We start from the raw sequence: 20581 nt of genomic DNA, 5'->3' as shown, positions 1-20581 counted from the left end.
GTTACTGTCCCTGTCCCACCCAGAGGACATGGTTACTGTCCCTGTCCCACCCAGAGGACATGGTTACTGTCCCTGTCCCACCCAGAGGACATGGTTACTGTCCCTGTCCCACCCAGAGGACATGGTTACTGACCCTGTCCCACCCAGAGGACATGGTTACTGACCCTGTCCCACCTAGAGGACATGGTTACTGTCCCTGTCCCACCCAGAGGACATGGTTACTGTCCCTGTCCCACCCAGAGGACATGGTTACTGTCCCTGTCCCACCCAGAGGACATGGTTACTGTCCCTGTCCCACCCAGAGGACATGGTTACTGACCCTGTCCCACCCAGAGGACATGGTTACTGTCCCTGTCCCACCCAGAGGACATGGTTACTGTCCCTGTCCCACCCAGAGGACATGGTTACTGTCCCTGTCCCACCCAGAGGACATGGTTACTGTCCCTGTCCCACCCAGAGGACATGGTTACTGTCCCTGTCCCATCCAGAGGACATGGTTACTGTCCCTGTCCCACCCAGAGGACATGGTTACTGTACCTGTCCCACCCTGCCTGGGTGTTTCATGGCTAAACCCCCACTGGACACTGCAGCTGCCACGTTCCCTTCTCTGTCCACTACGATCGCTCCCACCGTGTCCAGCAACCCTGATCCATTCTCCTAAAGGGAAAACAAGATCGGGCGACTCAGAAAACATTCATTCACACACCGACTCCAAGAGGAAAACAAGGCCCATTAAAAGGTGAATCTTAACTCCCACCAGAGGTCAACTTTTAACTTAGTCTCCCCATTGAAATCAAGGGCTAAGTTCAAAATCGAATCAAGCAGATGTTAGGATTCACCTTTAAAATGATCAGAATAACGATCAAATTAAATCAATATAATTGAGTAGACATAACGTACAGAGGTTCTATCCAACAGTAGGTCTCTTAAGCATGGTGGTGACTATACATACAGTGGCTGACAATATCCCTCTCTCCATAAAACATGAAGTGTGTGAACGCTATGGCCAAGGCAAACTCAATCGATCATGCTTAGCTCAAAGACTTCTAGACGTTCTAAAGATAGGAATGAGCATATTTTGCTCAGACATCTTTCCTCGACCACCAGACATGGGAATAGTCCATTGAAATGGACCCAGGTTCAACATTAACACGATCAGGAAATCATTTATCCTTCTCTCCTCTCAAATTTTTCCAACTGTTCATTCTCTGTTGTTCTTCTGAACCGTTTGTTTTCCTTCACTGATTGGGGTTTTCTTTGGAAGGGGCTTGTTGGTGAATTGGAGCCGAGGGAAAGGCCGGTGGATGGCATGATGAATCGCTCTTCCACAGACTCTCTCTCTCTCCCCGTGTCTGTCTGTCTGTCTGTGTGTGAGAACCTGTGTTTAAAGATTCAGACTCAAGCCTTTGCAAAACAAACCCTGTACAGAAACACATTGTATTAAACCAACAGTCTCCAGGGACTCCTCACTAACAGCCAGCAGTCTCCAGGGACTCCTCACTAACAGCCAACAGTCTCCAGGGACTCCTCACTAACAGCCAGCAATCTCCAGGGACTCCTCACTAACAGCCAGCAGTCTCCAGGGACTCCTCACTAACAGCCAGCAGTCTCCAGGGACTCCTCACTAACAGCCAGCAGTCTCCAGGGACTCCTCACTAACAGCCAGCAGTCTCCAGGGACTCCTCACTAACAGCCAGCAGTCTCCAGGGACTCCTCACTAACAGCCAGCAGTCTCCAGGGACTCCTCACTAACAGCCAGCAGTCTCCAGGGACTCCTCACTAACAGCCAGCAGTCTCCAGGGACTCCTCACTAACAGCCAGCAGTCTCCAGGGACTCCTCACCAACAGCCAGCAGTCTCCAGGGACTCCTCACTAACAGCCAGCCGTCTCACATCAGACTGAACATGTATCAGGCAAAGACAGCTTCTTTTCAAAAGATACATGGACATTATGCTGTAGATCATAAGGATTTTAGTCCAACCTTTCTTGAACGTCAGATACACTATACATACTAAAGTATGCGGACCACCCTTCATATTAGTGGATTCTGCTATTTCAACCACGCCCGTTGCTGACAGGTGTATAACATCGAGCACACAAGGCCTCCCATGTGGCGCAGCGGTCTAAGGCTCTGCATCGCAGTGCTAGCTGTGCCACTAGCGATCCTGGTTTGAGTTCAGGCTCTGTCGCAGCCGTCCGTGACCGGAAGACCCATGGGGCGGCGCACAATTGGCCCAAGTGTTGTCTGGGTTAGGGGAGGGTTTGGCCAGAGTGTTGTCTGGGTTAGGGGAGGTTTTGGCCCGAGTGTTGTCTGGGTTAGGGGAGGGCCCAGCGTCGTCCGGGTTAGGGGAGGGGTTGGCCCAGCGTCGTCCGGGTTAGGGGAGGGTTTGGCCCAGCGTCGTCCGGGTTAGGGGAGGGTTTGGCCCAGCATCGTCCGGGTTAGGGGAGGGTTTGGCCGGCAGGGATGTTCTTGTCCCATCGCGCTCTAGCGACTCCTGCCACGGGCCAGGCGCAGTGCAAGCTGACACGGTTGCAAGGTGTACGGTGTTTTCTCCGGTGCGGCTGGCTTCCGGGTTAAGCAAGCATTGTGTCAAGAAGCAGTGCAGCTTGGCTGGGTTGTGTTTCGGAGGACTCACGTCTCCCGACCTTCGCCTCTCCCGAGTCCGCACAGGAGTTGCAGCGATAGGACAAGACTGTAACTACCAATTGGATACCACTAATTTGGGGAGAAAAAAGGGGTACAAATAATGAATTAAGTCCCTGCAGCAATATTCCAACATCTAGTGGAAAGCCTTCCCAGAACAGTGGAGGCTGTTATAACAGCAAAGGGTGGGACCAACTCCATTTTTAATGCCCATGATTTTGGAATGAGATGTTCGACGAGCAGGTGTCCGCATCAGAGTATATGAGCAGAGCAAGGAGTGGAGCCCAATTTGACTGGAGCGTGGAGCGACATTCCCAAAGGCTGAAGAGACGGCCTTCTCGCCCGCTCCAGTAGCGCTCACTTCACAGGCTCAGGGCGTGCCCGGCCCAGCATGCATTTGAATTCTACTTGTGTGCTGCTATAGCACAGATCCATGAGCAATGAGTGGGATCTGGTCCACATACACTACATGACCAAAAGTATGTCAAAATCTATTAAAGTAAGATATTATTAGTTATGTGCAATTCGATTTCTAAAAGTTCCACTCTTCTCTGTCCGTAATCCGCATGGTTTTCACATGTGGAACAGGTGTTTGTGTCTCAGATTTATTTTTTTATTTTTTAAATCAGAGAGAAATTAAAAAATGGGAACATTTTTATGGCTTGGCAAACACAGAGACATAATAACATTGCTGTATGAAAATCAGACCCAGACCAGCTGAAATCAAAAAAAAATTATGAAATCAACACGGTTCTCTGAGTACAAACTCTACGCACTCACTCTCTCTCTCTCTCTCTTAAAAACACATTCTGACACAGCTCATATTCACAGCACTAGATTCCTCAAATGGAAGCTGTTTTGAATTGGTGTGCTATAAAGTTCAACAAGTTCAATTTTTTTTTTTAAAGGATATGATCGCGAAAATAACCTACAAAACGTATTGTTAAGTAAAAACTCAAAACCGTAAAAAATGGACTAAATTGACATTGTTTTAATACTTCTACAACAACGACAGTCTGGTGCAGCCACCAACTGATTGTCATCATCTCATGGTTGCTCAACTAGGCCTCAATCCTGCCATGGGAAAGCAGAGCACCACGACATATGAACTATCCAGTAGGTTTAGGCTACAACATTACGGAGGAGGAGCCAGGGGAGGAGCCTAGGAAAGCAAATCAAAACCCTTCTCAAACCTAGTACTCTATGACACCTCCACTAGCCAACTGACACCTCCACTAGCCAACAGACACCTCCACTAGCCAACAGACACCTCCACTAGCCAACAGACACCTCCACTAGCCAACAGACACCTTCACTAGCCAACAGACACCTCCACTAGCCAACAGACACCTCCACTAGCCAACATACACCTCCACTAGCCAACATACACCTCCACTAGCCAACAGACACCTCCACTAGCCAACAGACACCTCCACTAGCCAACTGACACCTCCACTAGCCAACTGACACTTCCACTAGCCAACTGACACCTCCACTAGCCAACAGACACCTCCACTAGCCAACAGACACCTCCACTAGCCAACAGACACCTCCACTAGCCAACAGACACCTCCACTAGCCAACAGACACCTCCACTAGCCAACAGACACCTCCACTAGCCAACTGACACCTCCACTAGCCAACTGACACCTCCACTAGACAACTGACACTTCCACTAGCCAACTGACACCTCCACTAGCCAACAGACACCTCCACTAGCCAACAGACACCTCCACTAGCCAACAGACACCTCCACTAGCCAACAGACACCTCCACTAGCCAACTGACACCTCCACTAGCCAACAGACACCTCCACTAGCCAACAGACACCTCCACTAGCCAACAGACACCTCCACTAGCCAACTGACACCTCCACTAGCCAACTGACACCTCCACTAGCCAACTGACACCTCCACTAGCCAACAGACACCTCCACTAGCCAACAGACACCTCCACTAGCCAACAGACACCTCCACTAGCCAACAGACACCTCCACTAGCCAACAGACACCTCCACTAGCCAACTGACACCTCCACTAGCCAACTGACACCTCCACTAGCCAACTGACACCTCCACTAGCCAACTGACACCTCCACTAGCCAACTGACACCTCCACTAGCCAACTGACACCTCCACTAGCCAACTGACACCTCCACTAGCCAACAAACAACACACCTAATACAGTTCTCTCTGTTCAATGAATTCTCTCTTCTTTGAATAGTTCAGGATTAATCAAACTTAATTCTGATGAATCATAATGTTAACTTGGTAAACAATAACATAGACCTAGTATGTGGGGGAAAACTACAAGTGAACTGCCTCAATCGCCATGTCAGTTGTATAGGGAGTAGATTGCTAGCTACCATGTCAGTTGTATAGGGTGTAGATTGCTAGCTACCATGTCAGTTGTATAGGGAGTAGATTGCTAGCTACCATGTCAGTTGTATAGGGTGTAGATTGCTAGCTACCATGTCAGTTGTATAGGGAGTAGATTGCTAGCTACCATGTCAGTTGTATAGGGAGTAGATTGCTAGCTACCATGTCAGTTGTATAGGGTGTAGATTGCTAGCTACCATGTCAGTTGTATAGGGAGTAGATTGCTAGCTACCATGTCAGTTGTATAGGGTGTAGATTGCTAGCTACCATGTCAGTTGTATAGGGTGTAGATTGCTAGCTACCATGTCAGTTGTATAGGGTGTAGATTGCTAGCTACCATGTCAGTTGTATAGGGTGTAGATTACTAGCTACCATGTCAGTTGTATAGGGTGTAGATTGCTAGCTACCATGTCAGTTGTATAGGGTGTAGATTGCTAGCTACCATGTCAGTTGTATAGGGTGTAGATTGCTAGCTGCCATGTCAGTTGTATAGGGTGTAGATTGCTAGCTACCATGTCAGTTGTATAGGGTGTAGATTGCTAGCTACCATGTCAGTTGTATAGGGTGTAGATTGCTAGCTACCATGTCAGTTGTATAGGGTGTAGATTGCTAGCTGCCATGTCAGTTGTATAGGGTGTAGATTGCTAGCTACCATGTCAGTTGTATAGGGTGTAGATTGCTTGCTACCATGTCAGTTGTATAGGGTGTAGATTGCTAGCTACCATGGATGTGTCCAAAATGGAACAGAATGGAACGCAATTCCATTACAGTCAAAGGTTTGGACACACCTACTTCATTCTCATTCTCTCAACCAGCTTCACGAGGAATGCTTTTCCAACAGTCTTGAAGGAGTTCCCACATATGCTGAGCACTTGTTGGCTGCTTTTCCTTCACTCCGCGGTCCATCCCAAACCATTTCAATTGGGTTGAGGTCGGGTAATTGTAGAGGCCAGGTCATCTGATGCAGCACTCCATCACTCTCCTTCTTGGTCATAGACCTTACACAGCCTGGAGGTGTTGGGTCATTGTCCTGTTGATAAACAAATGATAGTCCCACTAAGCTCAAACCAGATGGGATGGCGTATCACTGCAGAGTGCTGTGGAGGCCATGCTGGTTAAGTGTGCCTTGAATTCTAAATAAATCACTGACAGTGTCACCAGCCCCACACCATCACACCTCCTCCTCCATGCTTCACGGTGGGAACCACACATGCAGAGATCATCCGTTCACCTACTCTGCGTCTCACAAAGACACAGCGGTTGGAAACAAAAATCTAAAATTTAGACTCATCAGACCAAAATGACAGATTTCCACCGGTCTAATGTCCATTGCTTGTGTTTCTTGGCCCAAGCAAGTCTCTTCTTCTTATTGATGTCCTTTAGTAGTGGTTTCTTTGCAGCAATTCAACCATGAAGGCCGGATTTACGCAGTCTCCTCTGAACAGTTGATATGTGTCTGTTACTTGAACTCTGTGAAGCATTTATTTGGGCTGCAATTTCTGAGGCTGGTAACTCTAATGAACTTATCCTCTGCAGCAGAGGTAACTCTGGATCTTCCTTTCCTGTGGTGGTCCTCATGAGAGCCAGTTTCATCCAAGCGCTTGAGGGTTTTGTGACTGCACTTGAAGAAACTTTCAAAGTTCTTGATATTTTCTGTATTGAATGACATTCATGTCTTAAAGTAATGATGGACTGTTGTTTCTCTTTGCTTATTTGAGCTGTTCTTGCCATAATATGGACTTGGTATTTTACCAAATAGGGCTATCTTCTGTATACCTCCCCTACATTGTCACAACACAACTGATTGGCTCAAACGCATTAAGAAAAAAAAGTCCACAAATTATCAAGGCACACCTGTTATTTGAAATGCATTCCAGGTGACTACCTCATGAAGCTGGTTGAGAGAATGCCCAGAAGTGTGCAAAGCTGTCATCATATATATATATATATTTAATTTATTATTCTGTGTGTGTAATTATATATATATATATATACATACACAGTGCCTTGCGAAAGTATTCGGCCCCCTTGAACTTTGCGACCTTTTGCCACATTTCAGGCTTCAAACATAAAGATATAAAACTGTATTTTTTTGTGAAGAATCAACAAGTGGGACACAATCATGAAGTGGAACGACATTTATTGGATATTTCAAACTTTTTTAACAAATCAAAAATCTGGCCTTTTTGGAAGAGTGGCAAGAAGAAAGCCATTTCTTAAAGATATCCATAAAAAGTGTTGTTTAAAGTTTGCCACAAGCCACCTGGGAGACACACCAAACATGTGGAAGAAGGTGCTCTGGTCAGATGAAACCAAAATTGAACTTTTTGGCAACAATGCAAAACGTTATGTTTGGCGTAAAAGCAACACAGCTGAACACACCATCCCCACTGTCAAACATGGTGGTGGCAGCATCATGGTTTGGGCCTGCTTTTCTTCAGCAGGGACAGGGAAGATGGTTAAAATTGATGGGAAGATGGATGGAGCCAAATACAGGACCATTCTGGAAGAAAACCTGATGGAGTCTGCAAAAGACCTGAGACTGGGACGGAGATTTGTCTTCCAACAAGACAATGATCCAAAACATAAAGCAAAATCTACAATGGAATGGTTCAAAAATAAACATATCCAGGTGTTAGAATGGCCAAGTCAAAGTCCAGACCTGAATCCAATCGAGAATCTGTGGAAAGAACTGAAAACTGCTGTTCACAAATGCTCTCCATCCAACCTCACTGAGCTCGAGCTGTTTTGCAAGGAGGAATGGGGAAAAATTTCAGTCTCTCGATGTGCAAAACTGATAGAGACATACCCCAAGCGACTTACAGCTGTAATCGCAGCAAAAGGTGGCGCTACAAAGCATTAACTTAAGGGGGCTGAATAATTTTGCACGCCCAATTTTTCAGTTTTTGATTTGTTAAAAAAGTTGGAAGTATCCAATAAATGTCGTTCCACTTCATGATTGTGTCCCACTTGTTGTTGATTCTTCTTTATGTTTGAAGCCTGAAATGTGGCAAAAGGTCGCAAAGTTCAAGGGGGCCGAATACTTTCGCAAGGCACTGTATATATATATATAATTATTTATATATATATATATATATATATATATATATATATATATATATATATATATATATATATATATATATATATATATATATATATATATATATACATACATACACACAGAATAAAAATATAAACGCAGCATGGTCAAATAAAAGATACGCACAAAAAAAACAATTATTTCTCTTAAATTTTGTATAAAACTTTGTTTACATCCTCGTTAGTGAACATTTCCCCTTTGCCAAGATAATCCATCCATCTGACAGATGTGGCATATCAAGAAGCTGATTTAAACAGCATGATCATTACACAGGTGCACCTTCTGCTTGGGACAATAAAAGGCCACACAAAAATGTGCAGTTTTGTCACACAACACAATACCACAGATGTGTCAAGTTGAGGGAGCGTGCAATTGGCATACTGACTGCAGAAATATCCACCAGAGCTGTTGCCAGAGAATTTAACGTTCAATTCTCTACCAATTTGGAAAACAGGCCAGCCCAGGACCTCCACATCTGGCTTCTTCACAAGCGGGATCTTCTGATGAGGGTTGGGGGGGGGGGGGGGGTGCTGAGAAGTATTTCTGTCTATAATAAAGCCCTTTGGCGGGTAAAAACTAATTCTGATTGGCTGGGCCTGGCCGGCTCCCAAGTGGGTGGGCCTATGCCCTCCCAGGCCCATGTGAAATCCATCAATTAGGGCCTAATTAAAGGGCCTTATTTAAATTGACGGATTTCCTTATATGAACTGTAACTTGGTAAAATATTTGAAATTGTTGCATGTTGCGTTTCTCTTTTTTGTTCAGTTTAGCAGGAAGTGTGTGTGTGTGTGTGTGTGTGCGCGCGCGTGTGTGTGTTTAGCAGTCTTATGGCTTGGGGGTAGAAGCTGTTCAGGGTCCTGTTGGTTCCAGACTTGGTGTATTGGTACCGCTTGCCGTGCGGTAGCAGAGAAAAGTCTTTGACCATTTCAGAAGCCACCTGGTGTTGCTGGAGTCTTTTTAGGGCCTTCCTCTGACACCGCCTGGTATAGAGGTCCTGGATGTCAAGAAGCTTGGCCCCAGTGATGTACTGGGCCGTACGTACTACCCTCTGTAGTGCCTTGCGGTCAGATGCCAAGTAGTTGCCATACCAGGCGGTGATACAGTCAGTCAAGATGCTCTCGATGGTGCAGCTGTAGAACTTTGAGGATCTGAGGCCCAAATATTTTCAGCCTGCTGAGGGGGAAGAGGCGTTGTTGTGCCCTATTCACGTTGGTGTGCTTAATTCCTTAGTGATGTGGAAACCGAGGAACTTGAAGCTGTTCACCTGCTCCACTACAGCCCCATCGATGTGGATGGGGGCATGCCTAGCCCTCCTTTTCCTGTACTCCACGATCAACTCCTTCGTCTTGCTCACGTTGAGGGAGAGGTTGTTGTCCTGGCACCACAATGCCAGTCCTCTGACCTCCTCCCTGTAGGCTGTCTCATCGTTGTCTGTGATCAGGCCCCTACCCCTGTCGTGTCATCAGCAAACTTAATGATGGTGTTGGAGTCGTGGGTGAACAAGGAGTACAGGAGGGGACTGAGCACGCACCCCTGGGGAGCTCCAGTGTTGAGGATCAGTGTGGCGGATGTGTTGTTACCTACCCTCACCACCTGGGGGCGGCCCGTCAAGAAGTCCAGGATCCAGTGTTGCTATGGAGTCGTGCCTGGCCGTGCAGTCATGAGTGAACAGAGGGTACAGGAGCGGACTGCGCATGCACCACTGAGCGGCCACCGTGTTGAGGATCAGCGTGGCGGATGTGTTGTTACCTATCCTTACCACCTGGGGGTGGCCTGTCAGGAAGTCCAGGATCCAGTTGTAGAGGGCGGTGTTTAGTCCCAGGGTCCTTAGCTTATTGACGAGCTTGGCGGTTACTATGGTGTTGAACGCTGAGCTGTAGTCAATAAACAGCATTCTCACATATAGGTGTTCCTCTTGTCCAGATGGGAGAGGGAAGTGTGGAGTGCAATACAGATTGCATCATCATCTGTGGATCTGTGGGGGAGGTATGTGAATTGGAGTGGATCCAGGGTTTCTGGGATAATGGTGTTGACGTGAGCCATGACCAGCCTTTTCAAATACATTTCATGGCTACAGATAGTCATGCTATAGTCATTTAGGCAGGTTATCCTTGGGAGCTCTTGAGCACGGAGACACAGTGGCACTATGAAGAGAGAAAGCTACTTCACAGTGTTTATGTAACGACAGCTACTACTGCCCATTTGCATGGCCTCTCCCTCGTTGTGTGTCTGAGAACGTGGCGGTCAACGAAAGGGACGGTCATTTTAAACACCTTCTACGTTTAGTTGTCTCATTGCAAGAATTCAGTGTGTGTGTGTGTGTGTGTGTGTCTGTGTGTGCCTGTGTAACTATGAGTGTGTGATGTCTTTGTGAGTAATTGAGGTCTCCACACCCTCATATCTCCAGGTCATCATTATACTGTGGGTTCCCTCCCATCGGCATCTGGCGGACTACAGATTACAGGACTGGGTGTGTGTGTGTGTGTGTATAGTTTCCTCAACATAGTCATCTGGCAGACATCAGATTACAGGACTGTATGTGTGTGTGTGTGTGGTTTCCTCAACATAGTCATCTGGCAGCACCTTGGATTACAGGAGGACATTGGATTTAGGACTGGATGTGTAGAGTGGAGGACATCACTGTGGGGGTAAATGTGTAGGGTGGAGGACATCACTGTGGGGGTAAATGTGTAGAGTGGAGGACATCACTGTGGGGGTAAATGTGTAGAGGACATCACTGTGGGGGTAAATGTGTAGAGTGGAGGACATCACTGTGGGGGTAAATGTGTAGAGTGGAGGACATCACTGTGGGGTAAATGTGTAGAGTGGAGGACATCACTGTGGGGGTAAATGTGTAGGGTGGAGGACATCACTGTGGGGGTAAATGTGGAGGACATCACTGTGGGGGTAAATGTGTAGAGTGGAGGACATCACTGTGGGGTAAATGTGTAGAGTGGAGGACATCACTGTGGGGGTAAATGTGTAGAGTGGAGGACATCACTGTGGGGTAAATGTGTAGAGTGGAGGACATCACTGTGGGGGTAAATGTGTAGAGTGGAGGACAGCACTGTGGGGGTAAATGTGTAGAGTGGAGGACATCACTGTGGGGGTAAATGTGTAGAGTGGAGGACATCACTGTGGGGGTAAATGTGTAGAGGACATCACTGTGGGGGTAAATGTGTAGAGTGGAGGACATCACTGTGGGGGTAAATGTGTAGAGTGGAGGACATCACTGTGGGGGTAAATGTGTAGAGTGGAGGACATCACTGTGGGGGTAAATGTGTAGGGTGGAGGACATCACTGTGGGGGTAAATGTGTAGAGGACATCACTGTGGGGGTAAATGTATTAGAGTGGAGGACATCACTGTGGCAGTAAATGTGTAGAGTGGAGGAATTCACTGTGGGGGTAAATGTGTAGAGTGGAGGACATCACTGTGGGGGTAAATGTGTAGAGTGGAGGACATCACTGTGGGGGTAAATGTGTAGAGGACATCACTGTGGGGGTAAATGTGTAGAGTGGAGGACATCACTGTGGGGTAAATATGTAGGACATCACTGTGGGGTAAATGTGTAGAGTGGAGGACATCACTGTGGGGGTAAATGTGTAGATTGGAGGACATCACTGTGGGGTAAATGTGTAGATTGGAGGACATCACTGTGGGGTAAATGTGTAGAGTGGAGGACATCACTGTGGGGTAAATGTGTAGATTGGAGGACATCACTGTGGGGGTAAATGTGTAGAGTGGAGGACATCACTGTGGGGGTAAATGTGTAGAGTGGAGGACATCACTGTGGGGGTAAATGTGTAGAGTGGAGGACATCACTGTGGGGGTAAATGTGTAGATTGGAGGACATCACTGTGGGGGTAAATGTGTAGAGTGGAGGACATCACTGTGGGGGTAAATGTTTAGAGAGGAGGACATCACTGTGGGATAAATGTGGAGGACATCACTGTGGGGGTAAAGGTGTAGATTGGAGGACATCACTGTGGGGGTAAATGTGTAGATTGGAGGACATCACTGTGGGGGTAAATGTGTAGAGTGGAGGACATCACTGTGGGGGTAAATGTTTAGAGTGGAGGACATCACTGTGGGATAAATGTGGAGGACATCACTGTGGGGGTAAAGGTGTAGATTGGAGGACATCACTGTGGGGGTAAATGTGTAGAGTGGAGAACATCACTGTGGGGTAAATGTGTAGAGTGGAGGACATCACTGTGGGGTAAATGTGTAGAGTGGAGGACATCACTGTGGGGTAAATATGTAGGACATCACTGTGGGGTAAATGTGTAGAGTGAAGGACATCACTGTGGGGTAAATGTGTAGAGTGGAGGACATCACTGTGGGGGTAAATGTGTAGAGTGGAGGACATCACTGTGGGGGTAAATGTGTAGAGTGGAGGACATCACTGTGGGGGTAAATGTGTAGGGTGGAGGACATCACTGTGGGGGTAAATGTGTAGGGTGGAGGACATCACTGTGGGGGTAATTGTGTAGAGTGGAGGACAGCACTGTGGGGGTAAATGTGTAGAGTGGAGGACATCACTGTGGGGGTAAATGTGTAGGGTGGAGGACATCACTGTGGGGGTAAATGTGTAGAGTGGAGGACATCACTGTGGGGGTAAATGTGTAGAGTGGAGGACATCACTGTGGGGGTAAATGTGTAGAGTGGAGGATATCACTGTGGGGGTAAATGTGTAGAGTGGAGGACATCACTGTGGGGGTAAATGTGTAGATTGGAGGACATCACTGTGGGGGTAAATGTGTAGGGTGGAGGACATCACTGTGGGGGTAAATGTGTAGAGTGGAGGACATCACTGTGGCGGTAAATGTGTAGAGTGGAGGAATTCACTGTGGGGGTAAATGTGTAGTGGAGGACATCACTGTGGGGGTAAATGTGTAGAGTGGAGGACATCACTGTGGGGGTAAATGTGTAGAGGACATCACTGTGGAGGTAAATGTGTAGAGTGGAGGACATCACTGTGGGGTAAATATGTAGGACATCACTGTGGGGTAAATGTGTAGAGTGGAGGACATCACTGTGGGGTAAATGTGTAGATTGGAGGACATCAGTGTGGGGGTAAATGTGTAGAGTGGAGGACATCACTGTGGGGGTAAATGTTTAGAGTGGAGGACATCACTGTGGGGGTAAATGTGTAGAGTGGAGGACATCACTGTGGGGGTAAATGTTTAGAGTGGAGGACATCACTGTGGGATAAATGTGGAGGACATCACTGTGGGGGTAAAGGTGTAGATTGGAGGACATCACTGTGGGGGTAAATGTGTAGAGTGGAGAACATCACTGTGGGGTAAATGTGTAGAGTGGAGGACATCACTGTGGGGTAAATGTGTAGAGTGGAGGACATCACTGTGGGGTAAATATGTAGGACATCACTGTGGGGTAAATGTGTAGAGTGGAGGACATCACTGTGGGGTAAATGTGTAGAGTGGAGGACATCACTGTGGGGGTAAATGTGTAGAGTGGAGGACATCACTGTGGGGGTAAATGTGTAGAGTGGAGGACATCACTGTGGGGGTAAATGTGTAGGGTGGAGGACATCACTGTGGGGGTAAATGTGTAGGGTGGAGGACATCACTGTGGGGGTAATTGTGTAGAGTGGAGGACAGCACTGTGGGGGTAAATGTGTAGAGTGGAGGACATCACTGTGGGGGTAAATGTGTAGGGTGGAGGACATCACTGTGGGGGTAAATGTGTAGAGTGGAGGACATCACTGTGGGGGTAAATGTGTAGAGTGGAGGACATCACTGTGGGGGTAAATGTGTAGAGTGGAGGACATCACTGTGGGGGTAAATGTGTAGAGTGGAGGACATCACTGTGGGGGTAAATGTGTAGATTGGAGGACATCACTGTGGGGGTAAATGTGTAGGGTGGAGGACATCACTGTGGGGGTAAATGTGTAGAGGACATCACTGTGGAGGTAAATGTGTAGAGTGGAGGACATCACTGTGGGGTAAATATGTAGGACATCACTGTGGGGTAAATGTGTAGAGTGGAGGACATCACTGTGGGGTAAATGTGTAGATTGGAGGACATCAGTGTGGGGGTAAATGTGTAGAGTGGAGGACATCACTGTGGGGGTAAATGTTTAGAGTGGAGGACATCACTGTGGGGGTAAATGTGTAGGGTGGAGGACATCACTGTGGGGGTAATTGTGTAGAGTGGAGGACAGCACTGTGGGGGTAAATGTGTAGAGTGGAGGACATCACTGTGGGGGTAAATGTGTAGGGTGGAGGACATCACTGTGGGGGTAAATGTGTAGAGTGGAGGACATCACTGTGGGGGTAAATGTGTAGAGTGGAGGACATCACTGTGGGGGTAAATGTGTAGAGTGGAGGACATCACTGTGGGGGTAAATGTGTAGAGTGGAGGACATCACTGTGGCGGTAAATGTGTAGAGTGGAGGAATTCACTGTGGGGTTAAATGTGTAGAGTGGAGGACATCACTGTGGGGGTAAATGTGTAGAGTGGAGGACATCACTGTGGGGGTAAATGTGTAGAGGACATCACTGTGGAGGTAAATGTGTAGAGTGGAGGACATCACTGTGGGGTAAATATGTAGGACATCACTGTGGGGTAAATGTGTAGAGTGGAGGACATCACTGTGGGGTAAATGTGTAGATTGGAGGACATCAGTGTGGGGGTAAATGTGTAAAGTGGAGGACATCACTGTGGGGGTAAATGTTTAGAGTGGAGGACATCACTGTGGGGTAAATGTGGAGGACATCACTGTGGGGGTAAAGGTGTAGATTGGAGGACATCACTGTGGGGGTAAATGTGTAGAGTGGAGGACATCACTGTGGGGTAAATGTGTAGAGTGGAGGACATCACTGTGGGGTAAATGTGTAGAGTGGAGGACATCACTGTGGGGTAAATGTGTAGAGTGGAGGACATCACTGTGGGGGTAAATATGTAGAGTGGAGGACATCACTGTGGGGTAAATATGTAGGACATCACTGTGGGGTAAATGTGTAGAGTGGAGGACATCACTGTGGGGTAAATGTGTAGAGTGGAGGACATCACTGTGGGGTAAATGTGTAGAGTGGAGGACATCACTGTGGGGATAAATGTGTAGAGTGGAGGACATCACTGTGGGGGTAAATGTGTAGGGTGGAGGACATCACTGTGGGGGTAAATGTGTAGGGTGGAGGACATCACTGTGGGGGTAAATGTGTAGAGTGGAGGACAGCACTGTGGGGGTAAATGTGTAGAGTGGAGGACATCACTGTGGGGGTAAATGTGTAGGGTGGAGGACATCACTGTGGGGGTAAATGTGTAGAGTGGAGGACATCACTGTGGGGGTAAATGTGTAGAGTGGAGGACATCACTGTGGGGGTAAATGTGTAGAGTGGAGGACATCACTGTGGGGGTAAATGTGTAGAGTGGAGGACATCACTGTGGGGGTAAATGTGTAGAGTGGAGGACATCACTGTGGGGGTAAATGTGTAGGGTGGAGGACATCACTGTGGGGGTAAATGTGTAGAGGACATCACTGTGGGGGTAAATGTGTAGAGTGGAGGACATCACTGTGGCGGTAAATGTGTAGAGTGGAGGAATTCACTGTGGGGGTAAATGTGTAGAGTGGAGGACATCACTGTGGGGGTAAATGTGTAGAGTGGAGGACATCACTGTGGGGGTAAATGTGTAGAGGACATCACTGTGGGGGTAAATGTGTAGAGTGGAGGACATCACTGTGGGGTAAATATGTAGGACATCACTGTGGGGTAAATGTGTAGAATGTAGGACATCACTGTGGGGTAAATGTGTAGAGTGGAGGACATCACTGTGGGGTAAATGTGTAGATTGGAGGACATCACTGTGGGGGTAAATGTGTAGGGTGGAGGACATCACTGTGGGGGTAAATGTTTAGAGTGGAGGACATCACTGTGGGGTAAATGTGGAGGACATCACTGTGGGGGTAAAGGTGTAGATTGGAGGACATCACTGTGGGGGTAAATGTGTAGAGTGGAGGACATCACTGTGGGGTAAATGTGTAGAGTGGAGGACATCACTGTGGGGTAAATATGTAGGACATCACTGTGGGGTAAATGTGTAGAGTGGAGGACATCACTGTGGGGGTAAATGTGTAGAGTGGAGGACATCACTGTGGGGGTAAATGTGTAGAGTGGAGGACATCACTGTGGGGTAAATGTGTAGAGTGGAGGACATCACTGTGGGGTAAATGTGTAGAGTGGAGGACATCACTGTGGGGTAAATGTGTAGAGTGGAGGACATCACTGTGGGGTAAATGTGTAGAGTGGAGGACATCACTGTGGGGTAAATGTGTAGAGTGGAGGACATCACTGTGGGGATAAATATGTAGAGTGGAGGACATCACTGTGGGGGTAAATGTGTAGGGTGGAGGACATCACTGTGGGGGTAAATGTGTAGAGTGGAGGACATCACTGTGGGGGTAAATGTGTAGAGTGGAGGACATCACTGTGGGGGTAAATGTGTAGGGTGGAGGACATCACTGTGGGGGTAAATGTGTAGAGTGGAGGACATCACTGTGGGGGTAAATGTGTAGAGTGGAGGACATCACTGTGGGGGTAAATGTGTAGAGTGGAGGACATCACTGTGGGGGTAAATGTGTAGAGTGGAGGACATCACTGTGGGGTAAATGTGTAGAGTGGAGGACATCACTGTGGGGGTAAATGTGTAGGGTGGAGGACATCACTGTGGGGGTAAATGTGTAGGGTGGAGGACATCACTGTGGGGTAAATGTGTAGAGTGGAGGACATCACTGTGGGGGTAAATGTGTAGAGTGGAGGACATCACTGTGGGGGTAAATGTGTAGAGTGGAAGACATCACTGTGGGGTAAATGTGTAGAGTGGAGGACATCACTGTGGGGTAAATGTGTAGAGTGGAGGAATTCACTGTGGGGGTAAATGTGTAGAGTGGAGGACATCACTGTGGGGGTAAATGTGTAGAGTGGAGGACATCACTGTGGGGGTAAATGTGTAGAGGACATCACTGTGGGGATAAATGTGTAGAGTGGAGGACATCACTGTGGGGGTAAATGTGTAGAGTGGAGGACATCACTGTGGGGTAAATGTGTAGAGTGGAGGACATCACTGTGGGGGTAAATGTGTAGAGTGGAGGACATCACTGTGGGGGTAAATGTGTAGAGTGGAGGACATCACTGTGGGGGTAAATGTGTAGAGTGGAGGACATCACTGTGGGGGTAAATGTGTAGAGTGGAGGACATCACTGTGGGGGTAAATGTGTAGAGTGGAGGACATCACTGTGGGGGTAAATGTGTAGAGTGGAGGACATCACTGTGGGGTAAATGTGTAGAGTGGAGGACATCACTGTGGGGGTAAATGTGTAGAGTGGAGGACATCACTGTGGGGGTAAATGTGTAGAGTGGAGGACATCACTGTGGGGGTAAATGTGTAGAGTGGAGGACATCACTGTGGGGGTAAATGTGTAGAGTGGAGGACATCACTGTGGGGGTAAATGTGTAGAGTGGAGGACATCACTGTGGGGGTAAATGTGTAGAGTGGAGGACATCACTGTGGGGTAAATGTGGAGGACATCACTGTGGGGTAAATGTGTAGAGTGGAAGACATCACTGTGGGGGTAAATGTTTAGAGTGGAGGACATCACTGTGGGGGTAAATGTGTAGAGTGGAGGACATCACTGTGGGGGTAAATGTGTAGAGTGGAGGACATCACTGTGGGGGTAAATGTTTCTTTAATCAAACAGTCAGCATCTCTCTGACCACACCTCACTAATTACTTACTGCATTTAAAAATATATATTTTTAGTCAGTTGACAGTAATATTATGGCACAAGTGAAACACTAAAGGACTGGTTTCCTGGACACAGATTAAGACTGGACTAAAATAACTCTAAATGATCCATTGAAAGTGCTCGTGACTGTATCTGTGTCCGGGGAAATCCGACCCGAGATGCTCCCCACGTCATCTTGTCTTGAGACAGGTGACATGGTTGATGACTCTGACCAGGTGCTGAAGTAGGGTGTAGGAAGGGAGCTACTCACGGTTTCACTTGCTTGTCGTCTCTTCTTACTGTGATGATTAAACCCCGTATCCACCTTCTCTGCCAGCTCCATCTTGTGCTTGTTCCTCTTGTAGGCCGATAGACTGAACTCTAGACAACACAGAGCACATAGCTCATATACTGTACAGGGAAGGCAACACAGAACACATAGCTCATATACTGTAGAGGAAAGGCAACACAGAGTACATAGCTCATATACTGTAGAGGGAAGGTAACAGAACACATAGCTCATATACTGTAGAGGGACGGCAACAGAACACATAGCTCATATACTGTAGAGGGACGGCAACACAGAGCACATAGCTCATATACTGTAGAGGGACGGCAACACAGAACACATAGCTCATATACTGTAGAGGGAAGGCAACACAGAGCACATAGCTCATATACTGTAGAGGGAAGGCAACACAGAACACATAGCTCATACTGTAGAGGGAAGGTAACACAGAACACATAGCTCATATACTGTAGAGGGACGGCAACACAGAACAACTCATACTGTAGAGGGACGGTAACAGAGCACATAGCTCATATACTGTAGAGGGAAGGTAACACAGAACACATAGCTCATATACTGTACAGGGAAGGCAACACAGAACAACTCATATACTGTAGAGGGAAGGTAACAGAGCACATATCTCATATACTGTACAGGAAAGGCAACACATAACAACTTATACTGTAGAGGGAAGGTAACAGAACACATAGCTCATATACTGTAGAGGGACGGCAAGATGAGATAGACACACAAAAAGTGAAAGCAGATTTCCTCTGAGTTATTTTATGTGCCAGGTGATTAGTTGAAGGTGGTCTTGTCTGGGTCTGATGGTGGTGGTAGGTCAGACAACAGACTACATATGCCCCCTAGTGGCAAGGGTTATAATTCCTAATCTAAACTACTCAAACAAAATATTTACACAACATGCAACAATTCCAAAGATTTTTCTGAGTTACAGAACATTTCAGGAAAATCGGTCCAATTAAATAAATTAATTAGGCCCTAATCTATGGATTTCCCATGACTGGGCAGGTGAACAGCCTTGGAGGACAGGTGTACAGCCTTGGAGGACAGGTGAACAGCCATGGAGGACAGCCATGGAGGACAGGTGAACAGCCTTGGAGGACAGGTGTACAGCCTTGGAGGACAGGTGTACAGCCTTGGAGGACAGGTGTACAGCCTTGGAGGACAGGTGTACAGCCTTGGAGGACAGGTGAACACCCATGGAGGACAGGTGAACAGCCATGGAGGACAGGTGAACAGCCTTGGAGGACAGGTGTACAGCCTTGGAGGACAGGTGTACAGCCTTGGAGGACAGGTGACCAGCCTTGGAGGACAGGTGACCAGCCTTGTAGGACAGGTAAACAGCCTTGGAGGACAGGTGAACAGCCATGGAGGACAGGTGACCAGCCTTGGAGGACAGGTGTACAGCCTTGGAGGACAGGTGTACAGCCTTGGAGAACAGGTGACCAGCCTTGGAGGACAGGTGACCAGCCTTGGAGGACAGGTGACCAGCCTTGGAGGACAGGTGACCAGCCATGGAGGACAGGTGACCAGCCATGGAGGACAGGTGAACAGCCATGGAGGACAGGTGGCCAGCCATGGAGGACAGGTGGACAGCCATGGAGGACAGGTGACCAGCCATGGAGGACAGGTGAACAGCCATGGAGGACAGGTGAACAGCCATGTGGAGGACAGGTTAACAGCCATGTGGAGGACAGGTGACCAGCCATGTGGAGGACAGCTGACCAGCCATGTGGAGGACAGGTGACCAGCCATGTGGAGGACAGGTAAACAGCCATGTGGAGGACAGGTAAACAGCCATGTGGAGGACAGGTAAACAGCCATGTGGAGGACAGGTAAACAGCCATGTGGAGGACAGGTAAACAGCCATGTGGAGGACAGGTAAACAGCCATGTGGAGGACAGGTAAACAGCCATGTGGAGGACAGGTAAACAGCCATGTGGAGGACAGGTAAACAGCCATTTGGAGGACAGGTGACCAGCCATGTGGAGGACAGGTGACCAGCCTTGGAGGACAGGTGAACAGCCATGGAGGACAGGGAAACAGCCATGGAGGACAGGTGCACAGCCATGTGGAGGACAGGTGCACAGCCATGTGGAGGACAGGTGAACAGCCATGGAGGACAGGTGAACAGCCATGGAGGACAGGTGAACAGCCATGGAGGACAGGTGAACAGCCTTGGAGGACAGGTGAACAGCCATGGAGGACAGGTGAACAGCCATGGAGGACAGGTGTGGGTGTGGGTGAACAGCCATGGGTGGGGTGGGGCCTTGGAGGACAGGTGCACAAGATGGATGTGGAGGTCCTGGGCTGGCATTACACACGGTCTGTGGTTATGAGGCCGGTTGGACGAGCTGCCAAATTCTGTAAAACGACGTTGAATGCAGCTTAC

General features: G+C 48.0%; 1 protein-coding gene across 3 annotated transcripts in view; it reads right to left on the bottom strand.

The window, feature by feature from the left end:
* Positions 1–20581, bottom strand: part of tasp1 (taspase, threonine aspartase, 1) — a 92419-nt gene that overhangs the window by 52565 nt on the left and 19273 nt on the right. For all 3 annotated transcript variants that reach the window (XM_036945982.1, XM_036945984.1, XM_036945983.1), the window contains exons 8-9: positions 18148–18257; positions 538–657 (exon numbers count right to left, since the gene is read on the bottom strand). In XM_036945982.1, the coding sequence (XP_036801877.1) occupies positions 538–657; positions 18148–18257 (230 nt within the window). The remainder of the gene's footprint in view (positions 1–537; positions 658–18147; positions 18258–20581) is intronic.

This window comes from Oncorhynchus mykiss, chromosome 16 (genome assembly GCF_013265735.2).
Source record: "Oncorhynchus mykiss isolate Arlee chromosome 16, USDA_OmykA_1.1, whole genome shotgun sequence".
Taxonomy (NCBI): Eukaryota; Metazoa; Chordata; class Actinopteri; order Salmoniformes; family Salmonidae; genus Oncorhynchus; species Oncorhynchus mykiss.
Note: the sequence above shows the minus strand (reverse complement) of the source record. Positions and strands in the feature narration are given on the sequence as shown.